This window comes from Leptosomus discolor, chromosome 11, assembly GCF_034619465.1.
Source record: "Leptosomus discolor isolate bLepDis1 chromosome 11, bLepDis1.hap2, whole genome shotgun sequence".
NCBI lineage: Eukaryota > Metazoa > Chordata > Aves > Leptosomiformes > Leptosomidae > Leptosomus > Leptosomus discolor.
Window position 1 is genome coordinate 15,496,517 of NC_141401.1, and position 27,127 is coordinate 15,523,643.

Genomic DNA, 27,127 nt, shown 5'->3' on the forward strand with positions numbered 1-27,127 from the left:
TGGCTGTCATCCTACCTGGACTGTCCAGGAGGGTTTTTTTCTGCTTTCAGCACAGGCAACTTTGTCCAGGCTGTGTATAGGTAATGCACCCTCCCCCAGTCTCTTGTGTTCAAATACTGCATTCGGTGAGTTCAGGGTCTGCATGTGCTTAAGATGCCCAGTGTCCTTTAAGCAAGATTGAAGAAATCATTACTTTCTAAGCAGAGTATTTTATTTCCAACAATAAGGGCTGTATTTTTTTTTTGTGATTAAACATGATTGAATATTTTATGCAGCAAGCTGAATCTTAATTCCACTTTCCTATCTTGAGGTATCAGTAACCTAAATGAATAGACAGAAACTTGCCCTACCTGCTCTTGGTGAAGAACTTGGTGTCCACGGCGCTGGCAGGGAGCGATGAACCAATTGCATTTGTTAATTGGTCTGTTTTTAACAGGTTTTGTAGTGCTTCCCGAGCATGAGTTCAGAATGAAGCGACGATTGGATGAGCAGGAGTCACCCGTGTATGCGTCGCAGCAGAGACGTATCACCAGCAGCACCGAAGCTTTTCAACACCAGCACCGCGTGCTTGCCCCGGCACCTCCGGTATATGAGGCAGTTTCGGATACCATGCAGTCTGCCACGGGGATTCAGTACTCGGTAACTCCCAGCTACCAGGTGCGTGCGCTCGTCCCTTGGCTGCATCTCGGCTGCCTGACCAGCCAGCACCGTGTCATCTCATGGTAGAATTTTGTATCTGAGACGAGGTTTTATTTTACTAACCAGGGCTTCCTAAAGAAAAACTGAGAGTGGACAATGTGCTTATCCTACATCTCATTTTAAGGACTTGCTTTAGGACTATCAACTTCATTTGTGTTCAGAGCCACCTGAACAAACGTGATGTGACTTTGTTTTTTTTGAACATGGTTCTTGTAATGATTCTCTCAGATCATGGTCTCTGAATCCTAGAGGCGATTCTGTGCAGGGCTTTTTCTCCCTTCTTTTGTTTCTTTTTTTTGTTTGTTTGTTTGTTTTTGGTTTTCACCGTGAAAAGGTTTGTTCTTACAGTTACTCTGTCACAGGCGTATGATATCTTGGGTGATCTCAAGCTTAACAGACTGGAATGGATCAGCATTTAGATTGAAGGAAAATGGAAATGTTTCAGAAAACATTACCCCAGAGTCATTAGGTGGCACTCTTCACACTCTTGCCTCCTTTACAAGGAGCTGTCAGCTGGGGAGAGGGAAAAAGGCACCTTAAGAGTGCGTTGGAGATGCCTCCCAGTGAAAGATCAGGGAAAGGCTCTTCCTGTGTTACGTGTCTTTGCCGTGGTTTTACATGTCACATCTTCCAGTCTTCTGTTGCTTGTGAGCTGCTCTCCCTGTCTAGTGCCTAATTTTACACAGAGCTCCTTCCTTACTTCTGCAGAAGGGGTGTTGATGCTGATAGTAGCAGCCGCAGAGCTGAAGAGCCTGCAGGCAGACACTTGCAGGGACTGGAAGAGGGTGTGTTTATGCTGGCAGTCATTCCTAAAAAGAACTTGGATGGACCAGCAAGCAAATAATTTCTTGTTCATGAGAAGGATTAAAAAAAAAGTGTATCCCATCTAAAAGAGGCTATAATGGAAAACTAAGTTTGTGGAAAATGAAAAGTAATTTACTTTTTAAAAAAAATTTAAAGGCTCTTAATGGATTTTCCAAACTGAAACTTTTCTGGTTTAATGTATGAAGGAGACCTGAAAATTGCGTGCCTTCTGTTCCTTTCTCTGTTTTTCTAGGGGAGATATCAAGAGTTTTCCCCTGAGTCTGCTGGTGTCAGAGAGCCACAATAACTTCAAGTACCCAAACTGAATAACAAGAGTGTAGAAGTTCGTAAAGATTCATTCATTCAGATTATTACTTGTGACACATAAGTGTCATAGAGACAAAAGAGAACCTTGACTCTCTCAGGCTAAAGATCCCTTTTTATGCCTGTTTTGCAGGTCTTTATGTTAGTGTTAGTGATTAGACAGTCTGCAGGCTGGAGAGAACCTGCGGTCGTAACGTGTTTGCAGAGAGGGCTCTCCTATATTGGGAGTATAGGGTGAGGGTTGTTTTGGTTTTAGGTCTCTGCGTCGTTGTTGAAGAAAACAAAAGATGTTTTTTGAGTAAGGTCGTTAGCAGTCGTGGTTCAAGGTCAAACTGACTGTGTTCTGCTTCCTTAAAATTTTACTTGTACGCCTGGGTCCGGGAAGACTGATCTTGCTCTCTGCCTGCGCGGTGAGCGGAGGCGGCCGCCAAGCAGTAGCCGTCCGTGACCTCCTCTTTGCCTCGCCAGGTGTCGGCCGTGCCGCAGAGCTCGGGCAGCCATGGGCCAGCCATTGCAGCCGTCCACAGCGGCCACCACCACACCGCGCCGGTGCAGCCTCACGGGAGCCAGGTGGTGCAGAGCCACACTCACCCCACCGCGCCAGCCGTGCCCGTGCAGGGGCAGCAGCAGTTCCAGAGGCTCAAGGTAACGCCAAGCATTCCTGCCTTGAGTACGCCAACCTCTGCCTAAATCCTTGGGTGACCGGGGGCCTTTTTCCGTTCGGTGTGTAGGGGAGGCCACCCCACAAGGCCAGCTGGTGACCTCCTAAAAGCTCTCTTGACAAGGCTTAGGTGCTTCTCCTGTTTGGAAGACTATTGACTGCAGAACGGGACTTCTCTCTGCTGAAAACCTGTTGTTTCAAATACTGTGATAAAAAATGGACTTGCTGGGAGAAGATCAGGGGCAGGAAGGAGGAGGAAGAAGTATTGATCAGAGTATCCATATGAATGGGTTAAATTGCCAAAACATTTGGTGCTTTTCTGAACACATGGCTTATGTGGGTGGTTGTGTGGGAGTAATTTGGGAGTAAGGAAGGCTCTATTCTCAGATTATGTGCTGTAAAATCCTTAAAAAAAGAGAAAACTCCACCAAAAATAACCCATTTAAGTAGCTACATTTGGTTCAGCGCTAGCGAGAAGCCATGTGTATGTGAATTGATGCCTATTTCTTTGTATCTTCCAAATATGGTGCAAGTCTCTTCCAGTTTTGGTGAAACCCACAGCCTTTCCTTTTGCAGTGTGTAGGACACTTCATTTCTTGAGACCTCTGAAAATGGTTTCATGATGTGTCGTTCTTTCTCCCGGTGAAATCGATGGCAAATCCTCTGCCAATGCAAGGTTGGGGCTATATGTAGTAGTCCTTCTTCCTTTGCTGTCATTTCATTTCAGACAAAAGAGGTCCTGTGTGTAGCTTTTGCAACTGATGAGCCTGTGGCCTGGCTGTTGGAGGCGATAGGGACCCAGAGCTTTTGCTTTAGGCTGTGCCGTTCTTTCAGTACATCTGAAAATGGGATGTTGGTACACGAATGGTTCATAAACTTCTTGCTGTTTGAGGTGTAAAACAATTTACCGCCCACAGTTGCCATTTTCAAAACCCTTATATGTCGAACTGAAATGTCTGGCTTTTAGAAAAAAGTGCAAGCGTGTACCTGGCAGACATATACTACACTGAATATGTCATTTCCACTTTCTGCTTATTCTTAGACTTCCATAATAATTTCCACATATGAATGCAGGAAAAATACTCAGTCTAGTTCTGTTTATCCTAGCAGTCCCTTCAGTGATGGTAAATTCAGAGTATGTTTTTTTTCCTTTGAGTAGTTCTGCTGATCTGTGTTGGCTTTTTCTTCTTTTTGTTTCTTTTTTGTACAGTTTTATCTTGTGAGCCCGGAGTGGGGAGTGCATATCTCTTATTCAAATGGCGCTGGTAGTACACTAACCGGGCTCATGATCTTTTGCTCTTTAATTCCCTGCCCAGGCTCAGGGCTAACAGCTGTGTTTTCAAATAATGCGTGCTTTGCAGAACAATGGAGGTGAAATAAAATCTGCTCTGCTAATATAACCTGTCTGTTCTGTCTCCAGGTGGAGGATGCATTGTCTTATCTTGACCAGGTGAAGCTGCAGTTTGGTAGCCAGCCACAGGTCTACAATGACTTCTTGGATATTATGAAGGAATTTAAATCTCAAAGGTAACAAGCTGCATTTTTGCATCTTCCTTCCAGATTAGAAAGAGTGTGTGCAGGCATGGGAACACAGGGCAGGAGCTAAATCCTGTCTTTCACGTGCAGAGTAACACACCTCTAGCAGTACTGTAAAAGCAGTTGCGTGCTTTCTCTTCCGAAAGTTAAATGCATCCCTTCATTTCTACTAAATCTCTGCTTAGAGTGGGAGTTCACAAGTTCAGCCTTGATAGCTGATTCATCTGGCTGTCTGGTTGTCTGCCCATTAATAATGGTCAGACTTGGGACTAGATCTCATGGGTATAAAATGCTGTCTGGCTAATAAAATAATTCTAATGTTGTTCTTAAGTTGGGTGGTGTATTTATAGGAATCAGGTTTGCTTTGTGTCATACATTAAAGATGATAAGATAAAAATTCTAATGGAAAATTCTTGCGTGGAGAATTTGGTGTACCGCTGAAAGGGTCTTAGAGGATCGTGACGTTGTGATCTTATTCCTTTTTCAGTATTGACACTCCAGGAGTGATCAGCCGCGTATCGCAGCTCTTCAAGGGCCACCCAGACTTGATCATGGGTTTCAACACCTTCTTGCCGCCTGGTTACAAGATTGAGGTGCAGACGAATGACATGGTGAATGTGACAACACCAGGGCAGGTTCACCAGATCCCCACTCACGGCTTGCAGCCCCAGCCGCAGCCCCAGCCCCAGCATCAGTCGCAGCCTTCAGCGCAATCAACCCCAACACCAGCACAGCCGGCGCCGCAGCCACCACCTGCCAAAATCAGTAAGGTGGGAGACTTTGAATGGCATACATTGGTAAGGCAGGGATCCTGTGCCTCCCGCTGAAACTGGCGTGGAGCTAGAGAGCAAAAAAAGAACTTCCACACTGCTTTTTCATAGTATTTGTGAGCCTGTGTGTGGTGTGCTTCTGCTGCTGGATTAGTGTCTCCTTTTCAAACTTTAAGATGTGTCCTGGTTGGTTTGACAGTAATTCAAATGAGCCGCCTTAAGGGGTTGGAAAAGCCTTATTGCTTTCAGTGGGGAACTGGAAGGTGCTCAGAGCAGCTGGTAAAATGTACACATGTTATTTGGGGAGTGATCCAGCAGCCCCAGCCCCAAAATGCATTTGACTTCACTAGAAGGGCTTCCTAGTTAAAGCACTGGGCGCACGCTGAACTGCTTGCTTTTGTGTATATTGTCTCAGAATAACTGAAGTTCCGCGGGTTTTCGCCTAAAATAGAGGCTGTGATAAAGATGTTGCTCTTGGTGTGAAAGTGTGTGTGTGTGTGATTTCAAATGCTTGGGGCAGTTAAGCCTTTAGAAGAGCTTGATTAGTTATTTGGTAGATTCTGCATTGCTTGAAGTCTTGTTTTCAGATTGGGTGTTTTTTGTAAGAGAGTCTGGTTCAGCCATCAGCTGGATGGGTGCAGGAGTTACTGGCAAAATCTCAAGTGCGAGAGTTCAGGCAAGGTGACCATGATGCTGCCTTTAGGTATTGGTTTGTGCGCCTGAAACCAAGACCTTTCAATAACAAATAGAATTTGACTCTGGTTTAGATGTAATCCAGGTGCTACTGTCCAACAGATGTGTTTTATGTGATTGGAAACATTCAAGGAGCTTACTCAAGATAAAATAATCATGTATTTTAGCCTCAAAAGATTTGCGAGCCTTAGGGAGGGAAAGAATCCTCGAAGTTTCAAGGGTTAATCTCTAAATTATACAATTAGGTAACAAATGGCTGGAAAAGACATTAAAAAAAAAAAAAGGAAAAGCAGTTAGAAAGCAGCAGGATTTAAAACATGACAATTAGATGGTCTCTAGACAAACATTGGTGGGACTTGCAACCTCCTGTTCAGAAACAGCAAACAAAAACATGCTAGAAGATTTGCAAAGCTGAAAACTGCAAAGCTAAGGCATTCCGGAATTAGCTTACCTGTGCCAGATTTCAAGGCTTTTTTCCAAAGAAGTAGTACATGCTCTCAGTGAAGAGGTAGCAGTCTCTTTCTCGTCGCTGTGAGCTAAGTGGTTTTCTCCCCATTGACCTGCAAAAACTATTTTTGCTGAAACTTCAAAATGAACCTGAGGGACATGCTAGATAATGGGGTGAGATTTCCTTACCAGACAGGTAAGGTTGTAGGTAAGCAAGGCAGGATCTTGTAATAGGATGCTTCTGGCCATCCTGAGGCAGTTAACTACACTGTCAGTCACGAAAACTCCGCGTAATACAAGTTTTGAAGTTTGGAAGGTGAGAGGAATGAGTGCTTCCATTTCCGTTTAAAATTGCCACCTTGAAAGTGCTGCTAGATTTTCCCGTGTCTGTTAAGAGTGTGCAAAATATTTACTCTGAGAGCCTTATCTGCATTCTCTTTGTCTCAGTATTGAAAGAAATTCCAGTTTTCCCTTGCTGTTGCCTTAATGCATCCCAGAATTCTTCACAAGGGGTAAAATAACTTGCCGTGTTGGAGCAAGCCATACCTCTGCACTTTGGCTGTGTTGAATCGTTGAGACAGTATGTGTCTCTTGTCAGATTTCAGTCAAAAGCAATTAGCGAGGAAAATCAGCTGTTAATGACAACAGCTTGAGTGGACAGGGTGTTTTGGCTTCCTGATAAGATGTAGTCTCTGCTGGTCCGCTAAATATTTATCTATTTATTTGCTTTGGATAGTAGTTTTCTTCTGCTTAGTCTGCCTGTATTTGTACTTCTGTTAACCTTTAAAACGCAACTCTGACTGTCAAGTGGTACTTCTTAATTTTGACTCTTAACAGCAGTTTCTGCTTAGACAGCCACTAGGAAATGTTCAGTTTAGGAAAGATACTGTTAAAATTGTTTAGAACTGCAGAGGCAATTAATTGTTCAGTAGCAGTTTAGAAAGACCATGTTTTTAGGAAGTGCAGCATCCAGGGCCCGTATATGGAAAGAGGTTGTTTGACTGGATGTGGTAGCAGGAGATTTCGTCCACTTGATATATTCCGGCTCGGAGGTTGTCCTCGTGTGACTGGGATGGAATCCCAGCCCAGCCATGCCAGGCAGGCTGTTAGCAGTTTGGAGTCAGCCAGGGCAGCTGACCCAAGTTAGCTGCGGGGGTAGCCCATCCCATAACGTCATGGTCATTATAAAGGGGGAGGATTGGCTGGGGAAGGAGAACTCTTGTGGGGTTCCTGATGGGGTTCCTCCTGCTCCTCCTCTCGCTTCTCCCGAGGACTGCTCTCCTTTTGACTGTGACCGCAGCATTTGGCGGAGTATAACTCTGTGTACCTCTGTGGTTTTGGTGGTACCGCATTTAAAATCTGTTCTCGCTTCCACCCATGGGTCTGCTCTCCTTTTTCTTGATTCTTCTCTCTGGCTGGTGAGGGGTTTTCAGGTGATGGAGCGACTGTTATAGTTTTGCCCGGCTACAGGCTAAATGTAGACAGAGGTATCTCTGCTGAATCCATGTTGTTCCACCGTTGGCATCAGGTACAGTTATGTGCTGGGTTGTTTCCTCCAGATATGGTCTGTAAGTGGAATATCTTTATTCTAAACATAAAGGGATCTGCTAACTTCTCGCATGGCTTCTTTTCATCTTAGCCATCACAGTTGCAGGCACATACCCCTGCCAGCCAGCAGACTCCTCCGATTCCACCATATGCATCACCACGCTCACCACCAGTCCAGCCTCACACGCCTGTGACAATCTCTCTGGGAACCACACCATCCCTGCAGAACAATCAGCCTGTTGAGTTTAATCATGCCATCAACTATGTCAACAAGATCAAGAATCGGTTCCAGGGACAGCCAGACATCTACAAAGCCTTCCTGGAGATCCTCCATACGTATCAGGTGAGTGTTAATAGCGCAGATTTCAGTATTTGTACGGTTATTTCTCTCTCCTTGCCATGTGGAGCTAACCGTGTCTGTCCCAGACTTGCATTTGGGTCTTCTGCTGGATTAGCATTGGCCAGCAAGCTAAGCAGAGTTCTTGCAAATTAGAAAATTGCAAATCACGTAGCAGCATGAAGGAATCGATTTCAGTCTATCGTCTTTGTTTGCGAGTGTCTGAAATGCCTTTTTAAAAATCATATTTGACATTTTTTCATGAGCCTGGGTCAGGAGGAGACAACATGCCTGTAGTTCTATGCTGTAAGAAACCACTTCCTTGATTGGTGTCCTACTAGTCCAGGGCCAGTTGGACATTTAGCATGTTATATATGTAACATATATATATATAAGTATATATAACAATCATACTATTAATGTAGTGTGATTCTTTACGTAAGAAGCTGAGGGTTTTGCTGTTTCATTCTTTATATTGCTGAGGGGTTTTTTTGTGACTTAGTTTGTGCGTCCTTTCTTCTGATGCTTCTCCTTTTTCCTGTGGCAGAAAGAGCAGCGTAATGCCAAGGAGGCAGGAGGTAACTACACGCCGGCTTTGACGGAGCAGGAGGTGTATGCGCAGGTGGCTCGCCTCTTCAAGAACCAGGAGGATCTGCTCTCGGAGTTTGGGCAGTTCCTGCCTGATGCCAACAGCTCAGTGGTGAGTCGTCTTGGAGATAGGCTGGAGCTGAAATACTTAGCGGAAAACTGTTCTGCATGTAGCCAGAGTTCAGAAAAATGTGCTTTTGCTGTTTGTTTCTTGGGTTTTTTTTGGAGTGATCTTTCACTGAGTGTGGGAATGGGGTCAGGGCAATAGACGTTGTTTACTGACCATAACTTGTCTTTTAAATACAATCCCTTTGCCTAAAAGGGTTGTTCTAAGACTGCAATAACTGCAGTAAAATACGTTGGTCATCTAGAGCTAGGAGGAGCAGGCATATTTTTTTGCCTGCATGTGTGGAACTCAGCTCTAATGGTCTTGTGGGTTTGTCTCTAAATAAGCTGTTAAGTAAGACAACTGCAGAGAAAGTGGAATCAGTAAGAAATGATCACGGTGGCACGGTGAAGAAGCCACAGCTCAACAACAAACAGCAAAGACCCAACCAGAATGGCTGTCAGATCCGACGGCACTCGGGAACTGGAGCAACCCCTCCGGTGAAGGTAAGAGCGTGTGCTGCTCGTTCAGCAGCCCTGTTTTTCCCAGGAGGCTGTGGCAGAGCGGGAGGCATTTTACGAGTCTGTGCAATTTTTTTTGTGGCACAGGCTGCAGCTTGAGAACACAGGAACTAATGCTTGCCTTTAGAGGAGAGATTTTGAAGTCCTTGTTTCCAAGCTCAAGGCTTTGTTTCTGGTTTTCACAAACTGGTGGTGTTACCTGTACCTGAGGGTGGTAATTGGCTTGAGAAAAATAGGGCTTTCCCCACTTTATTAGGGTGCTGCAGAACGTGTAGGGGTAGCTTTATTGGTGAATAAAGCAGTGTTTGGTGATGAGGGGGAGATGTGGGGTGTGGAGGCAAAAGTCTCAGTAAAGTCGCAAAATAAATTTGTCCAAAACTTGTAGCAATGTTTCTAAGGCACGTGGGAAGATGAGCTGAGGGAAAGATAAAAGTGTGCCTCAAAGCTTCGTTGTAGTAGATCTTGGAGCAGACACAGTGGCACGTTGTTTGCTCGTCTTTCCTATGATAAACCTTAGAATACAATGATGAGTGATTCTTCTCTTAGCAGAGTTTGCCCTTTTCAAATGATGCACGTTTTGAGAGAGCAAGGCTTTGTAGTGTCATAAAAGTGGTGTTGTGGCCAGGCGGTTTAGTGTTTGTGCGTTAGGGACAAGTTCGCCTGCTTTATCTGAAGGTGGCGTGTCTTGCTTTGTGATGAAAAGCATTAGCACGTGTAATTGTAGCATTTAAATCCAGTGATTTACTTGCCCTTCTGCACTTTCTCCTCCTCTTCAGATAAAGGGCAGCAAAATAAAACATGTTTTGGAGGCAGCTTTCAGCCTTTCTGAGGGTGTGGGGTGCAGTGCTGGTATGGAAAATAAAGGACCTTGCGGTGGAACGCAGGAGAGCAAACGAAATGCACCAATTTGAGAGAGGTGTAAGATTTAAAGAACTGGGCGAGCCACGGGGAAAAAGGCAGATTTATTTTGGTAATTTTGCAAACTAGTTAGAAAGCTGAGGTATGCTACAACCAGTGACTGTTTCAGTGAACTAGTTACAGAGAATGAAGCAACAGTGTATTAAAAATATTTGGAGTTCTATGCTACTGGTCAGCCTTTAATAGATAACGTGTGACACACTCTTTCATGCAAGTTTCCTTCAAAAAAGCCAGCTTTCTTTTAGTTGAAAGCAAATGGTGGGGTCAAGAAGTTGAAACCTTTGTGTGGTAGATAATCAAAATATGGCAACTTGCTCTGCTGAACGGCCTTTTTTTTTCCTTGCCTTTTTTTTTTTTGTTAACAGAAGAAACCGAAGCTGCTTGGTTTAAAAGACCAGTCTTTGGCAGAAGCCAGCAAACATGGTGTGGGGACAGAATCTCTCTTCTTTGAGAAGGTGAGAAGCAATATTCAGAGAAAGCAGTCTCGTGTCGTTGATTTATGTTCTTAGCGTGTATACGTTCGGATTTTTGTCACAGTGAAGTATGTGATGTATATACCACCCTGAAAACATTTGTCAGCTTGACTTCAGATGGATCGTGTGACCTCATAAGTCAGATCCATTGAATTGTTTCAACAGACTGGTGATCTTTTTTTACGTGGATATTTGTGTCTTTCCCCAATGGTTATTCTCCAGGTTTTCACCCGCTGCTGATGCAGTTTATTTGCAGGAATGGGAATTTTTTCCTGTAATGCATATTCTAATTTTTTTTTTCCCCACTTTATGAATCTCCGTACTACCTGTGATGTGTGTGGCATGTTGGCACAGCTTGCTGTACCGATCTGCAACCAGCTGCCTGCAGTGTGGGAGCTCAGTTTACGGAGCAGCTGATTCATGTCAATGTTGGGTTTTTTGTTGGTGGTTGTTTTTTTTTTTTTTTCCCCGAGAGATGAATCTAATTAATTGCACAGTTGTTACCTGTTGCTGGTTTACCACACAGAGCAAATGAAGGATGTGTGAGATGTTTCCAAGTGGTACCTTGGTGTCTCCCTAAGACGTCCATACATTTCCTTATGGCTCAGAGGGGAGTATATAGTGAACATAAACAAGCCTTTTAAGTAATATTCATGTGTTGATGAAAGTCTTGGTAGCTCCCTGATGGCGTGGTGCATTTTGCAGCATGCTGTAGACCAGCTAGTGGTAACTGGGAACCAATCTATTGCTCAGAGGATGTGTAGGTGTTAACATGAGTAAACCTAGAAATCCGTGCTGTTGAATTATAACCGTAATGACGAATATCTTAATGATGATAGATCCCCGTCTGATGCGTAGATGCTAACTGTTCTCGTGGGAAAGGTAGTGGTGTTGGGATGAACTGTTTGGTTTCCTCGTACTGTGAAGATAAGGGTTACAGAAGCTGGCTTATCTGTGATAACCCACGCTGTAACGTAGGCAGAGACTGGAGCGGTGTTACCCAGGGCACAGGTCTCTTACTCCTGCTCCCTACTTGCGATACTCTCTGGTGTTTAAAGGCAACCTGGGTGGATTTGTGGTGCTGCAGTTACAACTGACGTTATCCACGATTCCAGCACTTCGTAATCCAGCTGTTGGGGGTTTTTTTTGAGCTGTTTCTTTCTTTGCTTGCAACTCCTTTCTTCGGAGTAGTGCACCAGGTGCTGATGTTGTAGGGCATACCCAGCACGGGGATGACTCCCATCGGTATCTGGCTGGCCCTGCACACGGTACAAGATACCCTCTGTTCAGCTCACTTAAAGATTTGCGTTCTCATTCCACGTGTAATCTCCATGCATTGGTGGGAAGCACAGTGTTGAATCCAGGTCTCCTGGACAGAGATAGCTCACACACAACTTGATCTCATCCTGACAGCAGCCGTGTTCCTCTTTTCTCCCCTCTATAAGGTCCGCAAAGCTCTGCGTAGCACAGAAGCATACGAAAACTTCCTTCGCTGCCTGGTTATTTTCAACCAGGAGGTGATCTCCCGGGCTGAGCTCGTGCAGCTAGTTTCTCCATTCCTGGGGTAAGTGGAGCCCGTTTCCGTACACGAGGCGAGAAGTTTAATCCACTTGGTCTGCTTCTCTCGTGAAGCCAGGAAAGAAACGCTGACCTTTGTGGTTGTTGAGGGGAATGCATCTCCTGTGGTTGCGTGGCACGGAGGAGGAGGAATGCCGCTGTGGGAGCCGGGCGGTGGTTTCTTGAGCCACAAAGCACATCTGAGATGGAGTTTGCCTGTGCTGCCCACTTCCTCTGCTGTTGGTTGGCTTGACTTTTATCTGGACAGCCTGCAGTTGCTTAATTGTCTGTCCACTAAGTGACTGCACAGGTTGCTTCTGTGGCAGTGCATCCTCTGATCCCCTGTTCCCTCCAGCTCGGCCCGAGTGTCACGAATGTGCGTGGTAAGGTGCCACATGCTGCTGTGTGGGCAGGAGGGAAACTGTTCAGTGGCTTAATACTGTGCAGGTGCCATATGCTTTGGGCTTTCAAACTTCCTTTATTGGAGCAGGACAGTAAGGGCCCTACTTCAGTTTTCTTTCCAACTTCGTGCTCTTCTGCACTGCCCTTTTCTATTTCTTAGCCAAGGGGAAGCCAGAGAGGGATTCCTAGCTATGTCTTGGCAGGCAGCATTCAAGAGCAGTGCCGCTACTGCTTGCTGTGTTTCTTCCTTTTTCAGAAGAGCAAACAGAATTATTTAGCAGCCTGTTACGGCAGTCTCTTGCTCTGGAATCACAGATTATTTCATTTGACAAAAGATTGACTGCTTAATTACATAGGAAATGTCCCCTAAAAAAAGAGCGCTGATAGGAACTCACTAAAATTTCCAGAAAGCAAAAAGCACCTGAATTCTGTCATGAAGCCAAAAATGATAAGGAATACTATAGTTTAAATAGGAATTATGACTTCTATAATTGCCAGTAGTGTACAGAACAACTCTGTATTAATCAGCTAAAACCAGCCGATATCCTGTCATCAACTTTGGCAAGCAAGATTAATGTTCCTTCTTCCTGTGAACTGAGTTCCTGGTTCCAAGGGAGAAGGCAATAGCAACATAAATTGGGTTCAGGACCCCATTACACTAGCTGCTGTGCAAAGAAACTGCCCCAAGGAGCTTCCTCTCTCTCTGTAGCTCCACTGGAATTAGTCAGGCATCAGCAGGATGCTACGTTTAGCTAGGAAAGGGGAAATATTTGACCAAAGAACCTGGGGTTCCTCCCATCTACTGTGCTCCTAGCTATAAGAGTGACTGTCTGTATTGGGGATGGTACAATACAGTTTTCTTATTCTGGAGTTGGAAGTTATATTCTGTCATGTAATGAAAAAGCAATAAATGAGCAGTGATTCAGTTATCCTCAGTAACAGGTTCAATTCCTCATATTGCTGGAGCTTTGTGTGAGATGAGAGGAGTTGAACAGTTGCAGTATTTTAGACTAATAAATTCTTCAGAAAACTTTTCTCTACAAGCAGGCAAACTTGGGCCTTGCAGGCAAAGGCTTCTTCATAATTTGTGCAGGTCTCTGTAGTCTGGGCCGGCAGCACTGGTTGAAGCGGTTGCTTAGCGCTGCACCCTTCTGCTGTGTAGTTACAGAATGGCTTTTCGGTTTCTGCTTGCTGCTTTTGGAAAGGAAAGGTCAGTTTTGAGGTTAAGAACATTGGCAAGCAGCTAGGAATCTGGCCTGGGTTCGCTACTGGTGTAGTTTGGGAGACCCAGATGTGACCCTGCAATGAGCGCTGCCCCTGCAGTGAAGGCTTTGGCTGCTCTTCCTTGCTTGGCACTTGTCTCACGGGGACTGTACCCACAGGCGGGTGGAGGATGTATCGGTGCTTGTCTGTGTATCCCTGGCAGTATGAAGGGGTAATCCTGAAGTTGCACAGAGAGCGCTATCCACCACTTGATCAACAAACGGGTACTTGCTTCCCGTTTGGGCTCTGTGGAAGTGGGATTGAGCAGAGAGGGTCCTCTGTCACCAGACTGGTAGTTCAGAGGGTCTTCTTGGACACAGTCTGTCTGTAGCAATCAATTCTAGCCTCAGCATCATAGCTCAGCGCTGTTTGATTTCTACTTAGCTAGTTTTTCACTTCAATAATCTTATTTTTAGGAAATTCCCGGAATTGTTCACTTGGTTTAAAAACTTTCTGGGGTATAAAGAGTCTGTTCACATGGAGACGTATCCAAAGGAACGGGCTACCGAGGGGATTGCCATGGAGATAGACTATGCCTCCTGTAAAAGACTGGGCTCCAGCTACCGAGCCTTACCCAAGAGCTACCAGCAACCCAAGTGCACGGGGCGGACTCCGCTGTGTAAAGAGGTAAGATGCTCTCAGAGGGGAATTGTGTGACAGAGGAAGGCTTTTCCCAGCCTTCTTGAAGGGATGGAGCAAGGGTGAGTGGAACAGAACGGGATGGGGAATTTATTTTGTGTCCTGCACTATGCTGAAAAGGTTCCCGGGGATGTCAGGGCACATCTGCCCTCGTGCAGCAGAGCTGCGTTGCTGCCGGTGCCCCAGAACCGGCACTGGGCGTGGAGCTGCCTGGTTAGCACTGATCCAGCACGGAGCTGTGCTGCTCTTGCGCCCAGGCGTGTGCCAGCTTACCATCCTGGCTCGGGATCGTCATGGGACATGTCGGAGCCCGAGGTAAGCACACCCCGAGGCGTTCCTAGTGGCAAGCGGGCACTTGGCACTCCTGCAGACACCTGGATCGTGTCCAGAAGCTATTGCACAGGGCGAGGCGTCAGTCTAGGAATGGGTTATGCTGGAAGCTGGCTGGGAGTTGCAGTACCCACGTGGCTTTGATGGTTGGCATCAGCTCTTCTCCAGTGGTGCTTGTGAAAGGATTGCGTGAAGCATTGGGGAGCAGCTGGGAGAAGAAACCCGACAAATAGTTGTGATGTTTAACTACTTATCTAATGGCCCTACATTTTATTTATGTGTGATGTTTTACGTAGTATAACTTGTGAAAAGAACATTAAGATTAGAAACTTAAACACTTTTAAGTAGGAAATGACAGAACTAGTTTTCTGTATGGTCTTAATGGGATCTCAGGGATCTTTTGCAAGGTAGTATTTAATTCAATTGCTACCTTTTTATCCAAATTCCCACTCGGTCTGCTTTCAGAGTTGTTTCTAGTCCAACTTCAAAAGAAAATCAGGTTTTCTGCAGACAGATTCTCCCACATATCCCTCACATGCTTCTTTATTTCTACCTGAAATGCCAAGAAGACCTTTTGTCTTCAGAAATGGTGCTTGCTTTAGAGTCCTGCAGGATCAGATGTACTCATCGAGTCCTTTAATGCGTTGTAATGACCTTTTGATCAAAGTGGGAATGGTACTGGCTGATCCTGTTCCTTCACTGGTGTGAAGGTAATGTTTTGGAGGTGAGTGAGCAGGACTCTTGCTGAAGGCCAGTTAATAAACATGCTGCTTAGAAGTGTTCACTGGAGGAGGGGAGAGGCCCAGGAATCCCTTCTCTGGGTGACTGAAGTCAGCGGTGGCACCTGCAACAAATAGCAAGATTGCCATTTGGGAACATCATGGGTTTTGTGTCCTTACGCTTCTTGAGAGATGAGGAGGACGAACGTGGGTGACCAAGTCACGCAGTTAGCAGTGGTGACAGGTGTTCAGCTGAAGTGGTGGCAAGGTAATGAAAACAACCTGGGCAAGAGAAAATTTTAAGTTTTTTAATCTGAGTCCTGACGTGTCTCTCAAAAGTGTCTTGTGTGATGCAGTTAATGAACTTTTCTTCCTGTGAGAATATAATGAGTCAGTTGTTCAGGCTTCAGGTTTATGAAAGCTGGGCCTGACTTTCAAGACTGGCTGCCAAAATCCTTGTTTCTTTGCCTTTGGCCTCTCTGAGGTTTTTTTGAATGTTCTGTTCCTGTTTTGGGGGTGGTGAAAGCTGCAGGTGCTCGGCTGCTTTGTCAGGAAAGGTGTTGCTGGGGTATGGATTTATATTCCCGATTAGCCTTATTTGGAGGTGGAAACCATGTACTGTCTAACAGTCGTGCCTGACATGATGACCACCCAGTGTTGTCGATGGTGAATCACACACACGATGAACCAGCTGGTTGCAGTTGACTAAGCCAAAGTAACGGAAAAGCTCCTTTCACCTTTCTATTTCTCTTCCCTTGCAAGTTTTTTTTCTTACAGCTCCAGCTAACGAATTTTTCAGGCTGCCTGGATGTTTTGGTTCTGGCCATTTGGGGTTGTCTCATGGATGCTGGGTGGTGCCTTGCTTTGGAAGGGACACACAGTTTTTGCCACTGGGGAATTAGAGCCTCCCATCAGAAGCCGGATGAACGTGACCCCCTCAAAGATTGACCATGACTCTTGTCTCTCCCTGTCTCCCTCAAAGGTTTTGAATGACACCTGGGTCTCCTTCCCGTCCTGGTCCGAAGACTCCACATTCGTGAGCTCCAAGAAGACGCAATACGAAGAGCACATCTACAGGTGCGAGGATGAGCGTTTTGAGGTAAATTGCTTTTCTTCATTCATGTCTCGGAAAGCTTGGGGTTTTGTGAACAGTTAATGATCTTGATATAATTACACCTTTAATAGTACTGCTTAGAATCTGGTTTTTTTGCATGACTGTCACCTGGGTTTTTTTGTGTAAAAAGCTTGTGTTCTTTTAATGCGAGAAGCAGCGGCTGCATGACCACCTCTTGCCCCTCACTTTTTGTGCAGAGCTCTTTGTTCACACGACTCCAGATGAAATTATTCAATGGCCAGCATGTAATGGATGTGTCTTTTCTGTTCTTACTGCCCACGTAGTGTACGAGAACATGCATTCCCCTGTAATAATCTGAAAAGTGATACGTTCAGGATGCTAAATGATTGACATCTTGACTTGAAATGGAAGTTAGCTTGGCAATTACCTGAACACGCTCAGATTCAGAACATCCTTTTGCAGAGTAACTGTCAATTGTATTCTATTCCCAGGTGGAAAGTGTAATTTCCGAACAGTATCCTTCTGGTAGCCTTTAAATTCTTATGCAGTATTCTCTAGGTAGCAGATAAAATATAATTGGATTGTTTTAGGGCAGCTGAACATGGAAACCACTGCTCAGGAATACCTTGTTAAACATGCATGGTTTCTTGTTTCATGTCACTTAAATGTTAGCCTCTGAAGTATCATGTTTTATCTATTCAACAATGGCTAATGCACCATTCGCTTCAGCTGGATGTTGTCTTGGAGACCAACCTGGCAACGATCCGCGTCCTTGAGGCAATCCAAAAGAAACTCTCGCGCTTGTCTGCTGAGGAGCAGGCCAAGTTCCGGCTGGACAACACTCTGGGTGGCACTTCGGAGGTGATCCACCGCAAGGCTCTCCAGAGGATATATGCCGACAAAGCAGCTGACATCATTGATGGACTTCGGAAGAACCCATCCGTGGCTGTTCCCATTGTACTGAAAAGGTACTGACTGCTCCAGCACCCTGCCCCGGGGGCACCACCAAAAACTAGGGCACCATACATGATCCAGATTTATGTAAAAGTAGGTAATTTCTGCCCCTAAAGAGTGTGACCTGCACAAGGCTGTAAATTAAGAAAGTGCATTTTATGTTCTGCTCAGTTGCTGTGTTTCATAATAATCGCCTAGAAAGAGGGAATTACCCTTCTGAAACAAAAACCGTACAGCTCAGCTGGAGAGATGTAGAGCTTTTGTTGTCTCCTCTTAAACTTTGTTTGTTCCTCGGTGTCAGCATCGTGTGTAAGATGAGGAAATGGGCTGTACTGTGTGGATCGTTCCAGGGCTAAATTTGATCCCTTTCCAAATCCTACGGCTGGACGTGATGCGGTGGCTGTGTTAGCCTCAGATTCCCAGTCCAGTTTCTGTTGTCAACCTCCCCTTCCTCAGTCAAGAAAAGGGGATGGATGCTGCAGCTCTTTGGGGAAGCTCAAGGAGATACTCCTTCCTGGCCACTTCTCATCTCGGTGGGACTGTTGGTCCCGTGTCTCAGGGCTCTGAGAGCTGGGGATAACAGCCTTGCCCAGGACACCTGCACAGTCACAGTTTCCTCACCCTGCTGCAAGGACACTCTTCCTGTGAGCCGAATCTCAAGCTGCCTCGGGGGTGCTTTGCTTGAGGTACTGAGTTGAGGTTCAGGAATCCAATCCACGGAAGCTCGGGTGTCCATGCTGCAAGGTGATAACTTTATTAATCATCCAAACTAAGCTGCCCCTTTTCAGCAGCTGGAGCTACATGACTTTCTGGGGATTTCTGAGAGAGCCGGGCCAGTTCTTGTGGCGCTCTCGTCCCTTCAGCCCCTCTCCGTGCTATGGACAGTGGGACTAGAGGGACACTAAGCCCTCTAGCTGGTCTGGCATGCCACGGGGGGAAACATAAGCCTTCAAGCTACTTTTTTCCTCAGTGGTGTTACTTAGACGTGAAGGAAGCACAGAGGGGTTTCTTCAGAAGAGCGTATGCAGGGTGCTTCTCCTGTAAAGCTCCATTCTGAGGGACGGCTTTCGTTAATGTCCATTTCATAAGGGGTTCAGCTCTTCTCAGCGCTGGCCAGGAACCATGGGCTTAGGTTTTCCTTATATGCTCAGAGCAAACCTCTTGGCTCACCCTTGTTTTCTCGATCCAAGGTTAAAGATGAAAGAGGAAGAGTGGCGAGAAGCCCAGAGAGGATTTAATAAAGTCTGGCGAGAGCAGAATGAGAAGTATTACCTGAAATCCTTGGACCACCAGGGCATCAACTTCAAGCAGAATGATACCAAGGTCCTGAGGTCAAAGAGTCTCCTCAATGAGATTGAGAGCATCTATGATGAGGTAAGATGGTCACCAATAGTTTCCTTCCCTCAAGTTTATGTAGTTTGCAAGTGCAGTTTCAGTTCCTGTCCCTCACTGCTCAAATGAGAGAGGAAGTCTGCGTCACTGGCAGAGCTTTCTGAAAGGGTCTTGGGTGGAGACAGGTGTTTGGGACTAATTTTTGTGCTGTGTTTCTCCTTGGTAGAGGCAAGAGCAGGCTTCAGAAGACAATGCTGGAGTCCCCACAGGCCCACACCTATCACTAGCCTATGAAGACAAGCAGATCCTGGAAGACGCTGCCTCTCTCATCATCCACCATGTGAAGCGGCAGACGGGAATCCAGAAAGAGGACAAGTACAAAATCAAGCAGATCATGTATCACTTCATTCCAGACCTGCTGTTTGCTCAGCGAGGTGAACTCTCGGATGTGGAAGAGGAGGAAGAAGAGGAAATGGATGTGGACGAAGCTACTGGGGCTGCAAAAAAGCACAATGGTGTTGGGGGCAGTCCTCCCAAAACCAAGCTGATGTTCAACAACACGACGGCCCAGAAGCTGCGGGGCATGGATGAGGTGTACAATCTCTTCTACGTGAACAGCAACTGGTACATATTCATGCGGCTGCATCAGATCCTGTGCTTGCGGCTGCTGAGGATCTGCACCCAGGCCGAGCGGCAGATCGAAGAGGAGACACGGGAGAGGGAGTGGGAGAGGGAAGTGCTGGGCATAAAGCGAGACAAGAGCGACAGTCCTGCCATCCAGCTGCGACTGAAGGAGCCTAGTGAGTGACTTCTGGTGGGAGGCTGGGGAAGAAAGATGCTTCCATTCATAGCGTGTTGACAGGGCTTGTTTGGTATCTTCAGGCATGTTACAGTGGTGACCCTTTAAGATGGGAAGATCTCTCTTTTATTGTCACTGGGCAGCACTGAATTGGGGGAGGAGACAGGAAGGTGTAGGGTACGTGGGACTCAAATAGCAGAACGGTAATAAGCTTTCATTTTACACTTGCATATCTGAAGTATCCTTAATTCCCCAACTAAAAGCTTTTAAAAAGTGTTTCAGAAATAAAGACCTCATGGAGGAGGCTAGAGCTAGAAAGCAAGAGATTATGAAAGTACCCGTGGCCTTAAAAGGACTAATTTCAATGCCTATAAAGACAAATTTAAGCCTATTCCAGTAACTCTTCAGCTTGACTGGGTAGTCTGAGGGCCAGAACTCAAAAGCGACCCTTCCTGGGGTGGTGTGTTCATCTCTCCCGTTCTCTCTTGTTGCAGTGGACATCGATGTTGAGGATTATTACCCAGCCTTCCTGGACATGGTGCGCAATCTCCTGGATGGGAACATGGACTCGTCGCAGTACGAGGACTCCTTGCGTGAAATGTTCACCATTCACGCCTACATCGCCTTTACCATGGACAAGCTGATCCAGAGCATTGTTCGACAGGTGACTGCCAGCAAAGGCTGGAGGGTGGATGGTCCAGGGTAGAGAAAGTAGTCGGGTTGTTTGCTGCAGTGAGAGCCCAGGCCCACGTTGGAGGGGGAGTGTTGTATGCCTAAATGGGGAAATTTCAGGGGTAGGCAGGTAAATTCTGGGTGTTTTTTAACCCAGCTCTAACACTGATGTGAAGAGACGTGACAAAAGGTAATTTCTGATGTGTTTAAATTATTGAGACTATCCTCTGTGTGCATATAGAGTTCTCCCTTTGTTTTCCAGAAGTTTTAGAGTATAAGTATTCAACTTCAAAGCATCTCCAGAGCTAATCTTGCTTTAACTTTGAAAAATTATTAAATGACATTCAAATAATTTCTTTCCCTTTCACCAGTGCTGTAGGAGCAACTTCTCTAAAAAGCTTTGTCTTTTATCTGGCTGTTTGAGTATCTCATTTTGGCTGTTAGACTCTAGTCCTTTTATTGGGCTGGTAGGAAGAATGTGTGAGCAAAGGAAAAATTCTTCATGTGCCTTTTTGTAGCATAAAGAACAAAAACAGATACAAGGGGCTGGAAGTGGAATGGCTTGAAAGACCTTTCCTTTTTCAGAAGGGTAGAGCTGCTTTTCAGAAGCCCTTTACTTCAGTCCAGAGATTAACTGAATTCAAAAGACAGTTAAGCAACTTTTGATTTTTGATTTTTTTTTTTTTTTTTTAAACCTGTAGAAAATAAGGATTTGATAGTAAATCTCCCACCCCTCTCCCCAGACACAGCAGCAGCCCCTTGCTGAGTAGGGGTTATACTATGTCACAGTGCTCTAGCCCTTCCTCCCCTGCTGCTGCTCAGGATGTTCCCTGCCTGTAGTTTTTCTTGGAGTAGCTGTACTTTGCCGCCTGCTAATTTTTTTAAAGATACTGTGTTTTTTTACGTAGCAGCAGAGATCATCTGCGACTGAAAGAAGTTACTAAAGCTGTAGCCTTAAACTCATGCCTTTTCAGCCTTTTTTTTTTTTTTTTTTTTTTTTTTTTTTTTTTTTTTTTTTTGCTTGGGCTTAAACCCATGGTTACAGCTTTGTTTCTTTCTGTTCTGTGCTGGTGGACATGTAGCAGACTCGCTGACGAATGCCTTCCCCATGTTCTTTTTGCAGCTCCAGCACATAGTGAGCGATGAGATCTGCGTGCAGGTAACAGACCTCTACCTGTCGGAGAACAGCAACGGAGCGACAGGAGGTCTGCTCGCGTCCCAGTCTTCTCGTACGCTTCTGGAGGCCGCGTACCAGCGCAAAGCTGAGCAGCTCATGTCAGAGGAGAACTGTTTCAAGGTAAAGCCGGGTTGTGAACCATGGTGTAAAAGCAGCAAGCAGTGAGGTGGGCGCCTTTTCAGAAGGAAGAGGCACCAATCCTTTGAAAAAGGAGCCTTGGTGAGGCACCCAAGAGCCCTGAGGACTTCCTGTAGCTCTGAAAGTTGAAATGGAAGTTTTGGTGGCATCTCCCTGGCTCTTGGCACGTAGGTTAATGCTTATGTAAGGGCCCCTCGGAAACGAGGTTTCAAGGAGAAATACGTTTCCTGGAACAGCAATGAATATCCCTTGTGCTTCACAGCGTCTTTGGGTTGTGTCATGTTGACTGCTTTGCTGTCTCTGGTTTAAATTTGTTAGCTCAAACTCACCTGTTTCTCTCATCTCAACCTTTGTTGACTGTGGGGAGATCTGCTAATACTGACTGGGTGTTAATCATTGCTGACTGTATACATTGCTAAAAAAACCTGGTGCACTGCGCTAATCAAATCCATGCTTCCTTTGCCTGAGATGCAGGAAGTGGTCAGGCCCTTTCTGGGCAAGTAAAGTACTTTGGATAAAAGCCTGTGTGTATAATCTCTCTTCCCTTGCCCTCAAACTTATTTTGGGGGCTCAAGAAGGACCTGCACCACTCTGAAAACAACAGCAACAAGAAAGAGTTTCAAAAAGCTTTACAATTTTTCTTTTCCTCAAAGGGTGTGCAGTTTCGCTAGTGTTTTCCCTTTGCTGTCAGGCATGTGGGAAGCACATATTTTTCCCCCTTAAAATTATGCCAACTTGCTTCGTTCTCCCTTTGCCCCAATGAGAAGTGGAGGTTGTTTTTTCTATATGAAACCTCTTACTGAAGTCCCTTCTGCCTTTTCTTTATAGCTGATGTTCATTCAGAGCAGAGGTCAAGTTCAGTTAACCATTGAACTGCTGGACACAGAAGAGGAGAACTCTGATGACCCTGTAGAAGCAGAGGTAAGAGCAGCTTGTCCAGAGAGCTGTGATGGCCAAGGGTGCACTGAATGAGAGTGTCCAGTTGACTGTTGTGGTCCGTTAGCACAAGATAATGAAACACCAAGGACATGCTATAAAGCTTTCAGTGATGTGAGTTGTCAAATCCTTCTTGGTTTATTTTGTATTAGAAAACCCTCAAAACTGTGTAGAGAAACATTGTACCTGCCTTTTTGGGGATAAGCTGTACAGAGCCGTCAAAAGTGACCTTGACCTTGTGTTCATCCGTATAACTTCCAGCTGAGCCTCCTTAACCATCTCATGTCATTTGGTGGAAAGGCAGGGGCTGATCTGTGCTCTGTGTTCACTTCCAGCGCTGGTCCGACTACGTGGAGCGGTACGTCAACTCCGATTCTACCTCCCCTGAGCTCCGGGAGCACCTGGCCCAGAAACCGGTCTTCCTGCCGAGGTGAGCGGCCAGGCTGTGCTGTGAACCCGACCCGATGGGCTGTGTCTGCGCTCCCTCACGCTGCTGGGTGGGCAGTCTCACCTGCATTTTAATGCTAGACAGAAGCCGTTACCCTGGCAGCATGCTGTAGAGGTGCCGTGCTGCTGTTCATCCTAAAAGCCTGTGGATCCAACCCAGGCTCTTGCTCTCCAGTGACGGAGAGACGGCGTGGGCTGCAGGTGGCAGAGAGGGCAAGGGCTGGTGGCTCGCCAGACTTTTTTTTTTTGGCAGTCCTGCCTTGCCTTACAGTAACCCTCTACCTGAAAACAGCGGGTGCCACATCAGGGCTTTTCATGAGCAGGGAGCTGATTGCACAATAGCTGTAATTTCAGAAATAAGCTAAACCCAGTGGGCTGACTTGTTGTAGGGGTCTGAGCCTGAATGACTGCAATGAGCAGTCGTGCTCCAAGCTGTTTGCCAGGCTTTTGAGGGACCAGCACAGATCTGCCAGCTACATCCAGCCTCGTAGTGCTAGAGGGTGAGCACTAATTCCAAGAGGGGTTCTCTGGTTTGCAGGAACCTGAGGCGGATCCGTAAGTGTCAGCGTGGTCGAGAGCAGCAGGAGAAGGAAGGGAAAGAGGGAAACAGTAAGAAGACCATGGAGACCATGGAGAGCTTGGACAAGCTGGAGTGTAAATTCAAACTGAATTCCTATAAGATGGTGTACGTGATCAAATCGGAGGATTACATGTACAGGAGGACCGCTCTGCTGCGAGCTCAGCAGGTAGGAGCAAGCGGAGGGACTGGAGTGGGCAGTTGGTGTTTCCTGGGAGCCCCTGCTCCCAAAGGTCAAGTGGGGAGAGTCAGATGAAAGGTCCTTGGGGATCCTGGTTGGTCTTTGTGTTGCCAGGAGGATAGTCTGTTACTTCATCCTCCCAAGGCACTGAAGATCTCCTGAAAGTTCCTAAGGTGTAATCTTTTCTTCTTCCATCTCTAACTCTCATCATCCTCTCACCTCTCCTCCCTTCTCTCCAGAGAGTTTTATCATGGTAGGACAGTAGTTTTGATTGTAAGCTCTCAAATTTCTTCAGGGAGGTACTTCCCATGGGTGGTGTTCCCCCTGTTTTAGGGAGAACCTGTCTTCTGCATGTTCTTGTGGTGACACGTCAGAATGCCTGTCCTTCAAGGGCTTCCCCAAAGAGGAATCAGAGTGCAGAGCATCAAACGCCTTCTGTCCCCATGGATGCCCTTGGGTACCATCCCCTCATGGTTCCCTGTCCCCACAGTCACAGAGAGTGGGAGTCCTCAGGTCGCTCCCACGTGGCAGAGCAGGGCCAGCGTGAGGCAGCAGCTCTAGAAACACTGGTGGTGTGGCAAGGATGGGAGCGGTGAGGTCACCGACACAGGAGAGTCCCTGTGGGTGTTTTTCCAGGGCTTGGAAGTGTTGGGCCCAAGGGTCTGTGGCATCTCACATCTAACAGTCAGTGCTCGTGATTGCTGATTTAAATTGGAATTTGACTTTTTGAAGTTACTCAAATTTGCTTTTGGTTCTGTGTGCCAAAAGCAGCTGTTGGGGCAGGGGAAGGAGGATGTGAATGCGTGTGGGGCAAGTGGAGACGCAGGAGAGTAGAGCTTTTCTTGATCTCTGAAGGTTGGGGCATTGCTTTTATTCAAGATGAAGACAGCTGGTGACTCCACATTGCCTGAGTTCAGGAGGAGTTGGCTGGAGAAAGTGATTTGGTCTTCTGAACGCTTTGACGCTCAGCTACTTTTCTCATCCCATGGGAATATTTCCATCCCGTAGAGTAAACCAGGGAGCTTTACAGCAAGCTCCAGTTCTGGTCTTGCTATTTAGACTTGAGATTTGAAATGCTTGACTATAATTTTATTATACTCTATTTAAAACACAATGTTAAGCAGAATGCCACTGCTTAGAGTGTGGAAGAGGGTGAAACCTGCCAGGTTCAGGCAAAAGTTACTGACTTAAGCAACTAGAAGCAGTGGTACCTGAGAGAGCTCTGTCAGCAGTAGTCTCTTCCGTAGCTGCAGAGATTCTTTTTGGTTTATTAAATTATTTGCTTTTCTGAGCACACTACTGACCGCTGAGAAAATTCACCACTGCTTCCTGCCTGGTGTATCATCCTTCGCAGCTCTGTTCTAGTCATGTATTTAGACTTGTAAAACAACTGCCTACCATCTGTTTCTTGCTGATGAAATACAAATAATGGTTTTATTTCATTAGTTGTACAGTGATTTTGTTAAATTGCATTCACACCAGATGAGTGTTTTATTTCAGTACTGACTTTCTGAGGTGCCAATACTGAGGATTTTGACTGAATTCCGTTTATCCCGTTCAACTGGCACAAACCTCAAGGAAAAGTTGTCTTATAAACAGGATACGACGTGCCAGTGTTTGTCAGAGAGTCTGAACATAAGTCAAATTATTGAGCTTTTGATTATATAGCATGCAGCATAGCCCCTTTTACTGAAGTACACCGAAGGAGCTGCAGAAGCTGCATAGAACTACAAATCTATTGGATTTAACAGTTAACACTGAGAAGCAGCCGGCCTTTGGGAGAAGAACAAAACAAATAATAAAATACATAAGTTTTAATCTTGAGGCTTAATTATATTTGCTGTTTTCAATTATGACTGTAGCTGTGGATTTTGAGCCATGGCTTTAAACCATCTGTCCTGGATTTCACATTCCTTAAGCAGATGCTGTTACTCAAGATCTGTGCAGTTTTTCCTCTCCCGATGCTTCTGTTAAGCCAGCGGCTCTCGGACCTTTTACACCTAACCCGGTTCTTAATTTTCCATAGCACGTGGGTCCCCTGACACGTGTAGTTCATGTTGAGCTTGCTCTCTTCTGGGGCAGTGCCCCTCTGGGGGGGGCTGGAGGCAGACCCCAAGGGCTGGGGAGAGCAAGGCTTGCCTCGTCTGGGGTCTACCTTGGCTCCTGGCTGCTTGAGGAGGAGGAGGGGGCAGCACCCTTTGGGCAGTGTCGAAGGGACGCAGTGCTGGGTGTGCAGCTCTCGGGCTCCCGCAGGGTATCTTCTGTGTCCCCAGCCTGAGAGCTGCTGTATTAAACAAAGGGCATAAATCTCTTGGCATTCCTGAGTTTGTTTTGCCACGGTAATTGCTTGGGAGAGGAGACCTGGAGCCTTTATCGGAGCGTTTCCTCTGTCGTTAGCTGATGCCTGCATTACAAATTCCCTCTGGCCGTTGATCCCCTCGGTTGTGTCAACCAGCAGCCAAGCTTTGCGTAACGCTGCAGTTTGGGGGCTGAAGCTGCCTTTTTCTAACACCTCTTTCCTATTTCTGTAGTCCCACGAAAGAGTGAGCAAGCGGCTGCACCAGCGATTCCAGGCCTGGGTGGACAAATGGACCAAGGAGCACGTGCCCCGCGAAATGGCAGCCGAGACAAACAAGTGGCTAATGGGCGAAGGGTTGGAAGGCTTGGTGCCCTGCACCACCACCTGTGACACAGAGACCCTGCACTTTGTGAGCATTAACAAGTACCGTGTCAAATACGGCACGATATTCAAGACACCGTAAAACTGCCCCAGGGCGAGGGAAGAGCCCGGGAGATGTGTGTGTGTGCGCGCATCAAGGAAAGGAGGAAGATGCCTTTCTCCCCTCACTGTGTATCTCCGTAACATGGCCACTTGACTAGTGCGTGGCTGGTACAAGCCGTCACCAGCGGGATTCCCTGTAGGGACGCGGATCTCCGCTGGGACCGTGGGCCGCCGGCCCTTTGACTTCAGCACGCGTCCCCCAGGGCGGGAAGGACCCTTCTCTGAACTGAGCCATCCCAGAGAAACGCAACGAGCTCGTACACACCAGCAGTGTTGAGGCTTTTGACTCCCTGGAGGCCCTGAGCGGCGAGGGAAGAGAACCGGAGGCTCTCCACGACCGGACCGCTTGGATGTGTCCCGAAATCCCCAGGTGCCTGTCGCGACCGGCCTCTCCTCCCTTTTGGCTGCCGCCAGCTGGCCGGGCTCCTGCGCGGGGCCGTGGGGCAGCCCGACGCCACCTCACGGAGCGGACCCTGGGCTCCTCTCGCCTCCCTCTCCTCCCTCCCAGGCTGGACTCACCCCGTGCAGATCGGTCTGTCCTTTCTAGTGCCAGTGGAACTGTTTATTTTATTTTTTTTTTTTTGTACCTGCTTGTTTACTAGTCTCTCCTAGTGCCATGCACCAGCTTTTCACACACATGTACGTACACACACACAGCAGCGAACAACACAATTTTAACATGTTCCCCTCCTTTTTTTGTAAATAAATGTACAAATTGTCAA

The 27,127-nt window shown here is 46.5% G+C and overlaps 1 protein-coding gene across 1 annotated transcript; it reads left to right on the plus strand.

Moving 5' to 3' along the window:
* Positions 1-468: 468 nt before the first annotated feature.
* On the plus strand, positions 469-27,127 carry SIN3A (SIN3 transcription regulator family member A). The gene is made up of 20 exons (XM_086471428.1): positions 469-657; positions 2,296-2,472; positions 3,909-4,015; positions 4,512-4,794; positions 7,574-7,825; positions 8,367-8,519; positions 8,861-9,019; positions 10,318-10,407; positions 11,871-11,989; positions 14,064-14,274; positions 16,318-16,434; positions 17,140-17,378; positions 18,555-18,738; positions 18,923-19,496; positions 19,990-20,159; positions 21,291-21,464; positions 22,311-22,403; positions 22,754-22,848; positions 23,404-23,611; positions 26,155-27,127. The coding sequence occupies exons 1-20, from the start codon at positions 469-471 to the stop codon at positions 26,383-26,385; spliced, it is 3,825 nt and encodes a 1,274-aa protein (XP_086327554.1). The 3' UTR covers positions 26,386-27,127.

Bases quoted from the DNA above. Each gene is read 5' to 3' on its own strand.
- SIN3A (XM_086471428.1), top strand. From the start codon at position 469: ATGAAGCGACGATTGGATGAGCAGGAGTCACCCGTGTATGCGTCGCAG. The intron at 18,739-18,922 runs GTAAGATGGTCA...TCTCCTTGGTAG, and splicing joins TTGAGAGCATCTATGATGAG to AGGCAAGAGCAGGCTTCAGA. The intron at 21,465-22,310 runs GTAAAGCCGGGT...TTTTCTTTATAG, and splicing joins CAGAGGAGAACTGTTTCAAG to CTGATGTTCATTCAGAGCAG.